The sequence below is a fragment of the Epinephelus lanceolatus genome, chromosome 7 (genome assembly GCF_041903045.1).
Source record: "Epinephelus lanceolatus isolate andai-2023 chromosome 7, ASM4190304v1, whole genome shotgun sequence".
Classification (NCBI taxonomy): domain Eukaryota; kingdom Metazoa; phylum Chordata; class Actinopteri; order Perciformes; family Serranidae; genus Epinephelus; species Epinephelus lanceolatus.
Window position 1 is genome coordinate 41,533,784 of NC_135740.1, and position 17,932 is coordinate 41,551,715.

Here is a 17,932-nt window from a genome sequence, read left to right on the forward strand (position 1 = left end):
ACATGTTTTATATTCTAGTTTCTTCAAAATAGCCACCCTTTGCTCTGATTACTGCTTTGCACACTCTTGGCATTCTCTCCATGAGCTTCAAGAGGTAGTCACCTGAAATGGTTTTCCAACAGTCTTGAAGGAGTTCCCAGAGGTGTTTAGCACTTGTTGGCCCCTTTGCCTTCACTCTGCGGTCCAGCTCACCCCAAACAATCTCGATTGGGTTCAGGTCCTGTGACTGTGGAGGCCAGGTCATCTGCCGCAGCACTCCATCACTCTCCTTCTTGGTCAAATAGCCCTTACACAGCCTGGAGGTGTGTTTGGGGTCATTGTCCTGTTGAAAAATAAATGATCGTCCAACTAAACGCAAACCGGATGGGATGGCATGCCGCTGCAGGATGCTGTGGTAGCCATGCTGGTTCAGTGTGCCTTCAATTTTGAATAAATCCCCAACAGTGTCACCAGCAAAACACCCCCACACCATCACACCTCCTCCTCCATGCTTCACAGTGGGAACCAGGCATGTGGAATCCATCCGTTCACCTTTTCTGCGTCTCACAAAGACACGGCGGTTGGAACCAAAGATCTCAAATTTGGACTCATCAGACCAAAGCACAGATTTCCACTGGTCTAATGTCCATTCCTTGTGTTTCTTGGCCCAAACGAATCTCTTCTACTTGTTGCCTCTCCTTAGCAGTGGTTTCCTAGCAGCTATTTGACCATGAAGGCCTGATTGGCGCAGTCTCCTCTTAACAGTTGTTCTAGAGATGGGTCTGCTGCTAGAACTCTGTGTGGCATTCATCTGGTCTCTGATCTGAGCTGCTGTTAACTTGCGATTTCTGAGGCTGGTGACTCGGATGAACTTATCCTCAGAAGCAGAGGTGACTCTTGGTCTTCCTTTCCTGGGTCGGTCCTCATGTGTGCCAGTTTCGTTGTAGCGCTTGATGGTTTTTGCGACTCCACTTGGGGACACATTTAAAGTTTTTGCAATTTTCCGGACTGACTGACCTTCATTTCTTAAAGTAATGATGGCCACTCGTTTTTCTTTAGTTAGCTGATTGGTTCTTGCCATAATATGAATTTTAACAGTTGTCCAATAGGGCTGTCAGCTGTGTATTAACCTGACTTCTGCACAACACAACTGATGGTCCCAACCCCACTGATAAAGCAAGAAATTCCCCTAATTAACCCTGATAAGGCACACCTGTGAAGTGGAAACCATTTCAGGTGACTACCTCTTGAAGCTCATGGAGAGAATGCCAAGAGTGTGCAAAGCAGTAATCAGAGCAAAGGGTGGCTATTTTGAAGAAACTAGAATATAAAACATGTTTTCAGTTATTTCACCTTTTTTTGTTAAGTACATAACTCCACATGTGTTCATTCATAGTTTTGATGCCTTCAGTGAGAATCTACAATGTAAATAATCATGAAAATAAAGAAAACGCATTGAATGAGAAGGTGTGTCCAAACTTTTGGCCTGTACTGTATATATATATATATTTGTAACTAACACAGTGTGCTAGATGCAACATGATATATTTTCTCATCTTGTTTAAATTCTTATAATACGGCACTAGAGTATTTCTTTGGGAGATGTTGCTTATATTTACACTATCGATATATGCCTGTATGGAATTTTATTAAACATAATGGCAGTGTCATTTACTGCAGCAACTTTCTGAAATCACAAAAAAACAACAACTAGTAAGCAGTAGGACTGCCCCCTGATAGCTGACCAAACATTAGTCGACCAGATATTATTGGTCGCTTAGTCGCAGAAAAAACACACACACAAACAAAAAAAACCCCCATGAAACTCTATCAGGAGCTGCGCCTTGTCAAAATAAATCAAAACCTATATGGCCGGACCATGTGGGGATTTAATTTGAAAGGACAGACACAGGAAGTGGCCACGCTCAGCAGTCAGACAGGAGTCAGGTTAATTTCCAGGGCTGGTACCTGCGGTTATTCCACAGGCTAGTTAATAACATGTCGGGCAGGAAATCTAAAGTGTGGGATCATTTTGAGAAGGTGAAGGACAAACCCAAGGTGATATGTAAACTCATCTTCATTGGTCGACTACAAACATGACGTATCATCTGAAACATGGAAGTAGCTACATGCCCATTAGCCCACAGCGTCATTAACAGGCGGCTCGCTCAGTGTGTGACGTGCACTTGTAGATAAAATATAGGCCTATATTAATGAAGATTCATTAGTACGGTTTGTATTTCTCTGTAATGTAGCACAGTGTTAACAATGTTACTGATACTATTTTTTCTCACACCTTCAACTCAAACCACCAAAATATATCATTTAATATTAAATTAATATCGTAAACGTGCGGGCGACTAGTCGACTAGTGGCCCTAAATGATGACTATTGGTCGACTAGGAAAATTCTTAGTTGGGGGCAGCCCTGGTAAGCAGTTCTGTAATGGGATATTTTGCTGTGTATGCCTATTATTTAGATGAACAGCATGTTTGTGATCAAAACATACCTGGATAGCTGCCCCCTTCAAGGGAATCATAGCTGTTGGGCACCGGAGAGGCACTGCCAGTCGAGGAAGAGGAAGTGTCACCGCCTGAGAGAGGCAGACAGAAAGAGTGAAACACAGAAAGGGTTAAAAACTGAAATAAAAAGCAAAGACTGGTTGAGAGGACTGGAGGAGCAAAGAATTAAATTAATATAGTTAAACAAAGACCCATGGGGACGGCCAAAAAAAGCACAACAGAACAGAGTACAACTGAAGAAAAAAGCAAAAAAGTAAGACAGAAAATAGTTTGAAAGATAAAAGGAAAAATAAAAAAAAGAGAGGAGGTCTGGGAGAACGAAGGACAACAACTGTAAATGAAGTCAATAAGAATAAGGAAAGGAGGGTCAAGACTAAAAAAATGGAAGACGAGGAGGGAAAGAGGGGAAGAACAAAAGCAGAGACATTAAAGGGAATGAAAAGCGGCGTTTTTTTGTTTGGCCATGAAGAGTGCTGCTGTGTTTGGACTCCCTCAGGCCTCACAGAGAAAGAGAGATGAGGCGGAGTGAATACTGGAAAGAAAACATGATGAAAAGATGTACTTAAGTCTTGGACAAGCTGGCGTACAGGCCTCCGAGGACAGAAAACATGGAGGGAATGAAGGGAAAAATATGGAGGAGAGAAACATGAGAATAGCTGAAGATTACAAAGCTTATGTGATGGCTACAGAATGGGACTCATTACCATCATCTCTCTGTACAGCTCTCCCACAGTCCATCATCTTCACTCACAATGACTCTCTCTCCTCTCTGCCTTTCTCCCTACTATAATACACACTCTATAACAGGGATATTCAGTTACAAATTCAACTGGGACAGATTTTAAAACCAGGAGATGTCGATGTGTCAGAGATTTTCAGCAGCAGGCAACCTACTGAACCTAATGGTAATAACAAATTTCGGTAACACTTTACTTGAAGGTATCTACATAAGAATGACATGACACTGTCATAACTATGACATGACACGGTCATGAACCTGTCATAAACATTATGTACATGTCATAAACATTTATGACTGCTGTCATTAAGTATCATTTGGTTTTTGTAATGACAAGTTGACATTAATCAAAGTGACATTACCAAAAGTTGTCTTTGTCATGACAAGTTGACATTAAATTTGTTTGGGATGTCCCTATTATGACAACTTGACATTAACCAGGATGACACTACCAGAGGATGTCTTTATGTTAATGTCAAGTTGTCATAATAAGGACATCCCAAACAAATCTAATGTCAACTTGTCATGACAAGGACAACTTCTGGTAATGTCACTTTAATCGAGACAACTCAAACAATGTCAACTTGTCATTACAAAAAACGAATGACACTTAATGAGCAGCAGTCATAAATGTTTATGACATGTACATAATGTTTATGACAAGTTCATGACAGTGTCATGTCACCTGAAGTGTCAAAAATCGGTGCCTGGAAGTGGGCCTGTAGGCTCCCGACCTTGAACCTCTTGTCTCTTGTCAGTTGTCCTCAGATGTTGATTTGGTATCTTAGGCTCAGCTGGCAAATACTTAAAGAAACACTGGAAACAGGCAAAGTCCGATGCAATCAAGTTTAATGTGTCAGCAGGCTTTAACACATAGAACTTAGCGAGTCAGACTCCGGAGTGTGACTGAAAACCTGCTCTCAGAACCCTGGCTTATATGCTGGTGGAGATTCAAATGAGTCTCCACCTCTTTTTGCTAACCTTTCCCTCTTAAGTCCAATTCTATTGGTGGAAAACCTTTCTTTGTGTCCAATTCTGATTGGGCCCATTTCTAATGGTGTAATGCAGCCTGGAATTTCCCAAGTTTTCTTCCCTTAGGTCTGGTCTCGCTTTCACTCTATTTTTAAAAAACATGTGTATTTTGGGGACTTTCTATACAGTCCTCAGTGCTCTCAGTCTTATGCAAGGTGAACCTTTAGAGTGCAATCTGTGAATGTGTGTATGTATTACAGCATTTGAGTATGTGTTTCATCGTTAAACAAGACACAGTGTGTTCTTTCAGTAGGTGCATACAACATGATTACATAGTCTGGTGCTATGGTGCTATGAGTACTTTGACACATACAGCAATGTTTTGCCATATTTAAATGCAGATTAAAGAGCTTTATAATGCCTTGTACATAAAACCATGATCATATAAGTTTCTTAATCAATTTATACATCTTAACCTTACTGCTTGATTTGTTGGCACAAACTTTTACACTACACACCCTTATGTTTTGTTTAAGTATTGTTCAGGCACTGTTTAGGCACAGGTACTGTTTAAAATGTACCATTACAGCACCGATATCAGAAAAAAATAAACAATACCCAGCCCTATTTCAAACCTACAATTTATAACAGTTACAGATCCTAAAAAAAAATTAAGAACCACAGCATAAGTACACCAAAAACCAACTCATTATATCCTATTTATACCTCCATGTATGAGACATTTGTGTAAAATTTTGCCATTATTTGTATAAAAAAATTTCAGTTGTGGCCAAAGACACTTTTTGTGACCTCACAGTAACATTGACCTTTGACCACTACAATCAGTTCAACCTTGAGTCCAAGTGGACATTTGTGCCACAGCTGTAGGTGGCACAGAGGCATAACAGTCCTCCAAAATGAGGCAAAAGTTGGGGAAGAAATTTAGCTGATGTAAACAATGCAGAGCTAAAGATATTTAAAAATAAGTATATTTGTTAAACTGACTTTGTTTTATGAGGACACACATTTGTCACGTCTCAAGGAGGCATGTTAGTGAGTATCACCAAACATACCCGTGTTTTTATCAGAAAACCCCACAGGGTGCCATTAATTTGTGACAGTGCTGTCAATTATTTTGTGCTGTCCCTCAAATTGCACCATCACTTTTACCTTTAGTTGCTGATTTCATACATTTCCTAGAGTGCCAAAAAAAAAACATCGACAGAAAAGGGGCAAGACACTGCTGAGTTGTGTTTTATCAGTTCATTAACAGCTCTCATTTAAAACTCCAAAAGTCAATAAATCTTGTAGATGAGCATGATGGTGTCTAATGCAACCACAACATCCTCTTATTCACTCTCTGTGATCTCACTTCCTGTCTGATTCTCTGCTGTTCCTGATCAAGATAAGGCAAACATAATATTACCAAAATAAGTCTTGTGGCTGCATTGCATTATGGTCCGCTGCAGCCACTGTTTTCCCTCTCATGTCCAATAATGAATAGGCTTTTCCAGAGGGATTACAAGGGTAGAATATTTGAATGAACCCATTAATCCATGTGGGCCAAAAGGAGGGATCAACGGCAGCAAACCAAGACATGACAGGCCTCGGGCAGAGAGCTCATTGGACGGGACGGGATCCAATTATCTCCGACTAAATCGGACCAGCAGACACTGGATTATCTGCTCTGGAGGAGCAGGACACCGGGACAGCTTAGCCTTCTTCCAACTCCCTCAAGTTTCTTCTGACAGCTCCTCATTCTCCTCTGCCTCTTTTCCTTTCTTCTGTCAGATCATAGATTAATAAAGGGGAGGCTAGTCTCGGTTAGAACAGTAGAACAGACAGTTTTCTTTTTCTCCTTCCCCTCAACTGTTGGTCGTTATAGGTTTAGTCACAAGCCCATTTTGCTTGCCCCCAGGCTGCTATCACCTCTGGTTACAGATAATTTCAGCTTCATTTATACTGTGGCCGACAGTGTTTCCTTTCTAATCTGCTTCTCACAACTGACACTGATCTCATTATCAGGACCATCCGTCCACTACAGAGGGATTTCAAGCTTTTGCCTGCAGGACGTTGTTTCAGGTTTCCCGTTAGGACACTGAGAGATTCCACGCCTCCTTCCCAAATGCTACTGACATGCTTAAAAGCAACAGCACTCTGGTTGCTTCTTGGTATGAATTTCCATTTCCCGGCTTCAGCTCTGTGATTTAAGGCCTTTACACATGGGGGGTGTGATGAATAAACAATACGAAAATGCGAAACACTCGCCTGCAAATAGTTTGCATCAAAACTATTTATACCAGCAGCGATGCAAATCTGTAACAGTTCCAGCACATGTTCAATTTAATGTTTAGACTGGCCATCAACGATGCAAATTTGTGACAACTACCAGGATCCTATTGACAAAGAGTAGCGTCTGGAAGTCTGTCTGAGATAAGACAGATGTTCCCAACTGGTCCAGCCACGAGACCCAGACTGCTCTTTAGTCATTAGTTCAAGGTCCACGACATTTAATATATTCAGTGTCATACTAGCATTTGGCCATGTTGTCGACCTAGCTTGCTGTCTCTGTTAAGTAGTCTGTCGCGTTTTTGCCTCTTCAAATTTATTGTTTTCAATGTAGACGAGCGGCAGGCGAGCTCAAACACCAGAGCGACACCACTGCAGCTAATAAACTGAGTTCAACATTTGGAATGCAGCAGCGCGCTCTGCATGTCATGTGACGAGGAACAACCAATCACAGCCAGCAGATATCTTTCCCTTCTTCTGTAAATATCAGTCGGACGAGTATGGAGAAGAAGTTGATCGTTTTAGTGCAGGGCTGCCAGAGCTTTACATCTGTCCCACGGACAATATTTTTAGGTCTAAAACATACAACAACACCTGGAAGAAGATCAGCTCTGCACTAAGGATTCTGGTTATGGTCGCTTAGTAACCACAGACGCAATCTGCCTCAGTGCCCCTGAAAGCGTCAACCTTGCGTTTTCCAAGTGGTTAAAGACATGGCATGTGTACGGCCCCTTATTCACTCACTCTACAACAAGAATTGGCATTTCAAAATAAAAGCTTGTGTCTGAAATTCACTGTACTTCAAAAATAAAGTATGTTTTTTACAAACCCCACTGGCCAAAGCTACTGTATGCCATTTTACTGAGTTCCCTTTTAGCTAAATGTTCCTTGTATATGTATATATGTGTAAGGTTTTTATTGTGAAAGGTACAAATGGAAGTAGTGGATCTGTTACAGCTTTGTAAAGGTTGAAAGGGGCAGTTTGCCGTGTTGGTTTAGACTACAGAGCCTGCGTTGTTGTTTTTTAATCCCTATAAATAGGAACAATGTGACTGGTTGATGTCTTTACACATGAAGCTCAGAAAAATCTATTGCGTTTTGAAAAATATTACATCGCTTTCTTGCCGTGGCATTTTTGAGTTCTGTGTGAACTGTTTGAAAAAAACCTCTACTGACATGCAAATCAATAGCACAAAAAAAAAACTGTGTGTAAAGGCTTCTGTTGTGTTGATGTGTGTTGTACTTTTATGCGAACTCGCCAGCAAATATATTCCCCCCTTGTGGAACAGTAAGGACAACCCTCAATCTTGAATCTACAATCAGTGTGCACAGAGAAAGAAAAAGTGACGTTTCCTCACGACCACACACTGTATGTGCTACAACATGTGTTAGAAATCCAACATGTGCTTGAACGAGCGCTGCCATGATAACAAGTACATCTTGTGTCATTCACTTGAGACGACTCTCATTTTAGCACTTGTGTGAGGGTGACTCAGCAGGTTTGGGAACGAGGGCACGAGAAGACAAAGCAAAGGAGGCAATACACTGCATGAGACTTGAATCAGACTGATCGACTTGATGGCACCAGCTTTTCTCATTTTTTGCTTTTCTGTGTTTTATATAACTGTAAAGTGACTCTCTTTGGGGGTTTGGAGAGGTGGTCACACAAAATAAGCAACTTAAAAGTGTTGGCTTGGAATTCAGGAAGATTTTAACAGGTATTTTTCACCACTTTGTGACATTGTATTGACTGAAAGCGGCCCAAAATCATACTCATCTATAACAAGAGTTATATGAGTTTGGTCTCATGCATAACAGTTTAACACATGATAATCATCTGTCATATTGTATAAATGTGCCATAAAGTGACATGTATCTTATTCAGACATTATTTTGGCATCCAGAAATCAACAACTGGTATTTTGTTGCAGCAGACTACCCGTAAGAGACCAGGGAGAACTGAAGCAATCACGAGGGGGAACCTTTTTATTAAGAGGTGTAAATGAGTGTGAGCTGTGCAGTCACTTGCTGCTCTCTCACGGGGAGCAGGCGAGTCAGCAAACATGTACACAGAGAGCCTGCACCTGCTGGCAGGGGAGTGGCTATATTTAAAAACTTATTAACCTCTGGCTGATGACAGAGTTCCTGAGGGACAGTCATCAGCAGAGCACCTGAGTCGTACACAACAGGCATATGCATGATGACACCGTTAAAGCTCAGTACAGAATCATGTGGTCCAGATCTTTAACTTTTCCAACACAGAATACTTCATATCAAGTAAGCATTTTTATGGTGGACACTTTAAGGGCTGCAAATAATGTTTATTTTCATAAGTTATTTTATCTTTCAGGGCTTTAAATACTCCATGTATATGTACGGTGGTGCACCTTAAATTTTTAGCTGTGCTCATATTTCACAGCTCTACATGAACCTGTGCACGTTACTTGGCACAGAAAATATGTTGTGCAGGACTGCCAACTCTCACGCCATGATACTTTTTACACACTCTCATGCAAATGTTCATTTTCTCAAGCAGGAAAAAACAAATTTAAAACTGATAACGTGGCAAAGTGAAAAGAGAACACTGACAGCGGACAGACTAGACAGAGAAGCACCACGTAAAACCAGTCAAGCCAGGCACCGCTTGGATTTTATGCGCCTCTATTCATGCTGTTGTGGTACCAATTACTTGGAGCGACAAAAAAGGATGAAGAAAGAGTTGCAATACAGCAAAAAATAACAACACATAAAGTATTAAATAAGGATTGTTGAATATGTGACATCAACAAAGAAGTCCTAATATGATTAAAACTGTTTCCATGTTAGGTTTGCTGGAGAGTGCAATGGACTTCTGTTCAAAATGATCAACATGTTCCTATGACAATCTACGATTTGAAGTAGTTTCACTGCACATTACTGTACAAGGAGAATTCAGTGCTACATTTTAGACACATCACTGCCTATCCTGCTGGAATTATGCCCCCAAAAGCAGGTATTTGAAGCCAAAACATGATCGTTTCCTGACTATAACCAAGTGTTTTTTGTGCCTAAACGTAACCACGTTTACCACAGAGATGTTAATATGAAGACATAGTAAATGTGAGATAACTACTACTGTCTCTTTTTTGGGTTTTATTTAAATTCGTCGATGCTGTGAATTGTCTACGATGTGAAAATTTAATGTCTTATCTTGCTTTCGCGTTTTGTGTGGACCCCAGGAAGAGTTGTCGTTACTGTGTTGACAACTGATGGGGATCCTGAATAAACAAATAATTCATAAAGAATAAATAATGTTGAAATGTAAAGTTTCAACGTACGTTTTAACTGCTACAACTGCTGCTTACAAACAAAACGTATCTGTGGTTTGCAGAATATGAAAATACCAACATTTGTCTGGTTAACTTGGTTGCTTTAAGAGGTTTGCTGTAATTTTGGATGTAGTTCTGTTCAGACTGACCCTGACTATGACCATATCAAATCTTAAGTTATTTTAAACAACAGTTTTTCAGAAAATTAAAGAAAAAGTCAGCTCAAACTACAGAGCACACTAACGATGTCCCCATATTTTAACTGTCATTAAAAAGAAAATGTTGCAGTGGTCGATGTTTTATTTCTTTTGGTCAGATCCAGCCAAACTGTAGTGGAGGCGCAGAGAAAGAAGGTCATATATGCCAAATGATGCAGTAAAAAAAAGGGTGCATGTAATTTTAGAAGCTACAAACACCGGTGCATGTACGCAAAAAAAATATTTCTAACCCTGCCCATTATTCACTCTGGGGAGTCAATCTCCTTAATGTCAAATGTCAGAAATCTGAGATAAAATGTTCACTGTAATTTTCCAGAAGCTTTAAAATGCTAGTTCTGTCAAACTAACAGTTCAAAAAACAAATGAATTCAATTAACAATTAAATGAAAGCCAAGAGAAGCAGGAAATCGTCACGTTTTAGAAGCTATGACCGGACGCAAACTACTAATTTTTTATCATAATTGTTGCTGATTAATTTCTTGTCAATCGACTATTTATTTCAATGCTAAACAACTTAAAAAGTTAAGTTTTAAGAGCTTACTAACAAAGTTTACTACGTTTTTTTAATCACCACAGCGTGTGGACAGCTGTTAAGTGGAGGTGCACTACAGAAAGATAATCAGATCCCAAAGACAAATGAGTGAACGAGAGCTAGACCAGCAGAACCTGGCAGAAGCTTTAAAAGCTAAATGCTAACCCACTTACCTCTCACCTTTCTGAGAGACAAAATTTCATGTGAGCGATGGAGCAACAGAGCAAGGCACACACTGATTTAGAAAATGATTCAGTGTCAGTAGTGATGATTGTGAGGGGGAAAGACAGCAAGCACTGGGTGAACTTTGGAAGGCTCTTGAGGAGGCAGCAGGAAGGAGAGGGAAAAATCTGATTAGCCTCTTAGAAAGGGGGAAGGTACCGATGAAGAGCTGTGGACTGATTAAGCATGTTGGTACGTAGAACAGAGGTGACACAGAAGGGGAGAGCGGTAACAATCAAAAGTGACGGTGGTCAAAATCATGGGTGTAGCTCTATTAAGGATTTTAGGGCATGGGGAAGTTTAGCACAGAGGTGAATGAGTTTATGAGGATGGAGAAAGTGGTAATGAATGAGTTTGTTTGGGAGGTAAAAACTAAAGCAGACCTGCTTCCTCATCCTCCTCCTCCTCCTCCTCATCATCATCATCCTCAGAGCTGGATGACGAGGGAGCTGCGGCTGGGCCTGATGTGGTGGCAGAAACAGAGCTAGCTCCACTATTAGCAACATATCCATACTGCATGCCTGTTGGAAGGGGGGGAGAAAACTGTCAAAACTGGGTGATCGACAGCAGACAGGGCGACCGAGATCAGGCAGTAAACTTCATCCACGTGATGTGTGTATGTGTGTGTGTGTGTGTGTGTGTGTGTGTGTGTGTGTGTGCTGAGGCAATGAACTAGCTTCTTCCATTCACTTATCTCTGGGAAATCTAAATAGACCAAGATATTTTGAATTTTCTGGCAATGAGAGAGGGTGAACTTGTTTGGTAACGAGCTGTGTTGCTTAACATTTACTCTATATCCAAGTCTACATATGACACCAGTAACATTTCAGAGATAAACCGAGACGTTGGTTTAAAAAAAGAGAAAACAAAACAAAGACAAATTAAAAAAAAAAAGGTCCAACAGAGACATCTTACAACTTAATGCTGACGTTCACATGGATTCAGGCAGATGGTAGACGCCAAACCAGGCATCATTTTAGTGGACGACAGCAAGAAACTAATATTAGTTGACGCTTTTCATGTTTTCACAAGATATTTTCATATCAAATTTCTCGTTCTCCGCAAGGGTCTTAGCCTCCGCCAGGGTTGTCCCTTATCACTGATCCTGTTTGTGACCTTCATGGACAGGATCTTGAGGTGCAGCTGGTTGGAGAAAGGGGTCCAGTTTGGGAACCTCAGAACCGTGCGTCTGCTTTTTGCAGATGATGTGGTTCTGTTGGCTTCATCACGCCAGCATGCACTGGGGCGGTTTGCAGATGAGTGTTAAGCAGTCAGGGATGAGAGTCAGCACCTCCAAATCTGAGGCTACAGTTCTCTGCTGGAAACTGGTTAATTGCCCCCTCTGGGTTGGGAGAGAGTTACTGCCTCAAGCGAGGGAGTTCAAGTATCTCGGGGTGTTCTTCACGTGTGAGGGTAGAATGAAGCGTGAGATGGATCGGCGGTTTGGTGTAGCGTCTGCAGTGAAGAGGGAGCTGAACCGGAAGGTGAAGCTTTCTATTTACTGGTCCATCTACGTCCCAACCCTCACCTATGGTCATGAGCTCTGGGTAGTGACCGAAAGAATGAGGTCCTTGATACAAGTGGCCGAAATGAGTTTTCTCCATGGGGTGTCTGGGCTCAGCCTTAGAGATAGGGTAAGGAGCTCAGACATCTCGGAATAAAGCCACTGCTCCTTCGAGTTGAAAGGGGTCAGCTGAGGTGGTTCTAGGCACATCCCACTGGTGGGAGGCCTTGGGACATGCTGGAGGGATTATGCATATCATCTGGCCTGGGAACGCCTTAGGGTCCCCCAGCAGGAGCTGGAAAGCGTTGCTGGGGAGAGGGATGTCTGGGGTGCTTTGCTTGGCCTGCTGCCCCCGCGACCCGGCCATGGATACGTGGATGAAAAAGGTTGGATGGAAGAAATTTTTCTCATGAAGATATCTTGTAAAAACATGAAGAACATCTTGTTGTAACATGAAACTTTTCATGTTATTGCCTGATACTGATCAGTTTTTCTTTCCCTGGCGTGGCAGTTCTATGACTCCTAGTCCTCTGCGACACACAAAGGCGATCTGGATCAATTACTTCACATCACCAGAAAAATAATGTAAAATAATAATCATTACATTATTTTATTTTATATATTTTATTCCATTCTTTGCAAACAATACACTATCACCATCACAACTTCTCATCATGCATGTTTCGTTTCTCAGTACTGCAATTTCATCTGACTGTTTTTTGTTTTGCCTGTGCCGTCCAGAAAGAGTTGTCCATCTGCCGTCTACCTGTTTCCATGTGAACTCAGCATCCCCTGACATGTAGAGACAGCTAGGTGTAAATTAGGCATCAAATATCTTGTGTGATTGGAGCACTTGCAGATGTGTTAATGCCCCTTAATACTCCCAGTCTGTGAACACCCAACGAGCTCAGCCAAATATTTTTTTTCCCACTGTCTTTCAGATTTTAATAACATTACAAAAACTGGCCGCAATTATCCAAATCATTGCATTCAGTGTTACCACAGCTTTTATCCAACTAAAAACAAGCAGGTCAATTATTTCAACAATAATTATCCTCTTGAAATACTTGTTATAACAACGTGTGGCTTTAAATACATGCCTGTAGAGAGGTGCAACCATTGTTTGTCCTGTCATTCTCTTACTAACACATTTTCAGTGGCCTGAGGCTAATATCACTGGGACAGAGGAAACCAATTAAGGCACACAGCTAAGTGGCAACTGGGAGAATAAAATCTGGAGAAATTTAGTAATTGCAGAGATAATATAGTTATTTTACTGTTTTTCTTCATATTTAATTTTTATTCTTAGTACAGTTAATTTTCCAGAGTGGGTTTGCTTGTTTCAGTTTAATTTTTCTTGTTAAAAAATACTTAGTTTTTATTAGTTTCTGATTATAGTATGAGGGGTATTTGTCAGAAGTTCATAATAGGTATGATGATACAAACACAATGCTTTGTGACGGCAACTGATTCACAGTCATGTAGACATCACAGTCTCGATAAACACATGCACCAATGCCTCCTCGTGTATTTAAGTGTCTATAAATTTGTCCAAACCTACAAAGACTAAAACTAGAGAGATGTTCTGTATATTTTTATTTTAGTTTAGTTAGTTTTGCAAGAGCAGTCTAGTTTTTATTTGTATTTTAGTTAACTAAAATGTTTTTTTTCACACCTAGTTTCAGCTATTAGTTTAGTTTTAGTTGACAATAATAACCTTGGCTTATTTGTCCTTTTACACCTCTTAAGATGTCGTTTCCTTCTTTGTCGAGAATGTCAAAGTCAATTGTTTTTGCAACCTAAATTCTGATTAAACACAGGTGCAGCTGGTGCGAGACTCCTTTGGTGTTAACCTCCCGAGCTGACAGTGAAAAAATTCACGTCTCGCAAACAAAATAAACCAGCAGCTGGCTGCTGAGTTCCAGACTGAAACCCTTACATTTGTATAAGTGCTCACACCTGCACATTTCAGAGTGTGTGCCTGGAAATGTACCCACGTAATCTACTGCACACACAAAGTGCAGCTGTGAACATGTAATCATATTCACACTCACTGTCATTGTAAATATAGAGCGGGATTTCAAACTGTGCATCTAATCTTGAGCTCAGTGAAGAAACTGCACCAGAAAAGACAAAAACCAGGCACCAGAGCACGGCAAGCCCAAGAGCTGCCACTTCTCGTATAATAACTTCAAATGTTCAAACACTGAAGTAAAGCAGGTAAGGAAATAGGTTTTGCTTCAACACAAATTCCAGCCAAAACACAAATGAAAGGACACCTTCTGAAACTAATACACTGGTGTGGTTTTTCTTCTGCAAGCAGTGAACCAAAAACAGGAAACTGAATTTTTGGTCTCAACATTTAAACCAAATTCACAAAAGTGAACATCCAGCTATTTAAATTACATTTAAAGTCTTCTTTTAAAGCACCTACAATGCAGATTATGCCAGAAGTCAACTTCCAACTGTGCGCATACAGAAACATACACAGATGAGGCCCATTGCTGACATTCCTTGGTTTGAACGTTCCAACAACCTCATTTTACAAGCGGTCGTTCATCAGTACCAGCAGCAATGAAAAGCAGTAACTATGCTGATTAATCTTTTTGTGTATGTGTTGTAAAATAAGATACAACACGCTCACTTATGATTAAACCTTTAAAACAAGGACAGCACTCCATTTTGAATTTTTAATATTGCCACACAAACATTTCAGGCAAGATGCCCTTCTTCATGGTGTATTCTGGCAATGTGTATATGTTTTGTCAGAGTGTTAAAATTTATTTAAATATAGTTATTACCTTGGTGGCGGCCCGGTGAGGAATGGACTGAAGTGGAGGGGGTTCCTGAGGGGGGGTGGTCTGCGTCTGCGCCACCACTGCTGTGTACAACCCCGCTGTAGGAGTCATAGCTCAGAGAAGCCTGATGGCTTTGGTCATAGTGTTGGTGGACTGCAGTTTGGGAGGCAACAAAAAACGGCAAAAAAACACAAATTAAAAAAGGCAGGACATTTCAATCAGGAGAATGGAGGTCTGCGTAACCACAGATCTAATTCCTGGATAAAAACAGACACTAGAAGAAATACAAACAGAAGAACTACACACAGTGTTAAAAGTTGGAAGAGCTGTCAATCAAATATCCATTAAAATTTGACTTTGCTGCTGGCAGTCTTCTCAACTCCACAACGAACTTTCTAGGACTGCTGAATGGTTGTTTTTGAAGTGAGAAGAAAGGACAGGAGCACACTGATCAATTTACAGCCTTTACTAGTGCAAACAGACTAATGTTTCAGCACTACTGTATCTTCATCAGTCAACGAGAAGTTATTTGTGACTTTACATGTGTACCAGTACGAATGATTTATCATGCTTATATCAGCTGATACAAACATGGATTTTTGTAGGAGTCTTAGCACAAATGCAGGTGCAAAACAGGTCACAAATTAGAGCAATGCCTACTCAAGCTACGAGACAAGGAGAAAAAATAAAAGACTACAACACTGTTGTCCCGTAGTTAAGCAAATGTTGGCAGCAAAGTATTTGACTGACACCAATCTTGCTTTTTAAACCTGATACTGACAAAAACAGCTTGAATGCACACCTCTGCAACACTAAGTTGATCAGCCCCTGCGTAAATCAGCCATTCACACATACCTGTGCTTCCTTGACCATTGACTGTTGGTGCCAGCTGACTGGGAGGAGCCACACTGTACCCAGGCTGCACTGCTGTTGTGGAAGCCGGCCGAGAGGTGCTGTACTGATGTAGGGGTGCACCCATCTGGGTGGGCATGCCTCCATGCGTGGAGGTGCTCTGGGAGGAACTCAGGGTGCCATACTGGCTACTTCCTGGTGCAGAAGGGTAGGAAACAATTGGATAGACAGGAGCTCCAGTGGCACCAGCTGGTGCAGGAACCAAACTGGGCTGCTGCTGTTGAGAGTGCTGTGCCGGGGGAGCGTGGTATGACTGCTGTCCATAGTAAGATCCTGGAGGGGCATATGGTGGATGCTGCTGCTGCTGCTGGAATGGCTGTTGGCTGTATTGGGCATTTGATGGTGGTGGTGCTGAAGAGGGGAGGGTGGCATATGGCTGAGACGGAGGAGCAGAGCTTAAGGGAGCACAGTATGGGGAGGGTGCTACATGATGCTGAGAGAGGTGGTGGTGCTGCTGCTGCTGATGGTTGCCCTGGTAGTAGTTAGCACTGTGGGCACTGTTCGTAATGGGTGCTTTGTTGGGAGCAGGAGTGCAGTGGGCAGGGATGGTGGGGTAGCTCTGTTGTTGAGGTGGGGCTCCATAGCAGCCTGTAGGTGGATGCATGGATTGGTATGTTTGTGCTGGACCTGAGGAGAAGGACGGAATGGTCAGGTGCATGTACAATTAGCTTGGTATAAAACATTCATTCTACCTCCACCACAGCTCACAAATAAATCAGAGGTTATCAGCAGTTGCAAACAACAGGCTTCATCAGCAGCTGATACTTGAGCAGTGAGGGTTAATACCCGGTTAGCCCCGTGCTGATTACACATCCCTCACAGCACAGCAACAGCCATCAATTAAAACTAATTTAATGTGCTGTAAATTTACTCGACTTATTATTTATTAAAGCTTCAATATAAAGCTGGCTTCGTGAAATGAAATGCGCCATCTGTCACACAACTTTTATATTGCTAACATGTATAATAGCATCGTTGAACGCTAGCTTAAAAGCTAACGTTAGCCGCTAGCTATTTCGGTAGGGTTTCAATGCTTAGGTTAACTCTTAAGCTAGCTAATGTTAGCAAGTGGCTATCTTAGCTGAAACCGTCAGTTTTTGCCGAAATTACACGTCGCTTTAATTTATATTTAATGTTATTGTTCAGTTAACACAAGAGGACAGTTGTACAAAAATAAAATATATATATAATTGCTCAACAAACTGATATCCCAGGGGGTTAGCATGCTAACGCTAGCGAGCTGGCTAATCGCATCATCCGGCCTGCGTTACCGTTCTGGTAGGGGGGCGCTGCTCCTCCGTTCGGCGTTGAGTTCTGGCTGTAGCTGACGGAGCTGTTCAGGTTTGTGAAACCCGGCGCAGACATGGCTCTCCCGTCCTCGATCCCACAGATACACGGGTGGGTTAAATACACATGAGCGGCGCTGTCCCAAAGCCTGGTGTCACCCCCGGAGAATGCGGCAGAGAGGTCGCTGCTGGTCGGTGAAGACCCGGGCAGCCTGGTGGGTCCGCTCGGGCTGAGAGCTGAAGCTTTCAGTGAGGATGCTGAGGAGCTGAGCCTGACTGCTGCCTGCGGTCCATCACTCCCTCTGCTGGAAGTTCTGTGCAAATATGTGTACTCATTTTTGTATTATTTCATTGAAAACACTGCTATAGTTATTTATGTATATTACTGTATGTCTAATCCAATTTATTTGCACAAGGGGTACTTAACTTGCTTTGCTTGGGGGCCACTTTTGCAACATGACAGGAGGCCAGGGGCCAGCTGCAGCAGCATAGTCCAGGTGTATGCAGGGGGTGCTTAGCCCAGACCTCTGCTGGGGCTCCAGAGGATCCTCCCATGGCACTATCTTTGATAAACAAGCTCTATGTTGATGCTTTTTATGAACCCTGGCACCTTCTTCAATATTAAAAGTACAAAAAGTGCATTTATTGTCC

At 41.7% G+C, this 17,932-nt stretch overlaps 1 protein-coding gene across 2 annotated transcripts in view; it reads right to left on the reverse strand.

The window, feature by feature from the left end:
- sec24b (SEC24 homolog B, COPII coat complex component) overlaps positions 1 to 17,577 on the reverse strand; it is a 43,039-nt gene extending 25,462 nt beyond the window's left edge. The window contains exons 1-5 of one of the 2 annotated variants that reach the window (XM_078169565.1): positions 17,267 to 17,577; positions 15,939 to 16,622; positions 15,087 to 15,236; positions 11,165 to 11,302; positions 2,489 to 2,572 (exon numbers count right to left, since the gene is read on the reverse strand). In XM_078169565.1, coding sequence (XP_078025691.1) covers positions 2,489 to 2,572; positions 11,165 to 11,302; positions 15,087 to 15,236; positions 15,939 to 16,622; positions 17,267 to 17,360 — 1,150 coding nt within the window. In that variant the 5' untranslated portion in view covers positions 17,361 to 17,577. The remainder of the gene's footprint in view (positions 1 to 2,488; positions 2,573 to 11,164; positions 11,303 to 15,086; positions 15,237 to 15,938; positions 16,623 to 17,266) is intronic. The other variant, XM_078169564.1, reaches the window with a different exon arrangement.
- Positions 17,578 to 17,932: the final 355 nt, after the last annotated feature.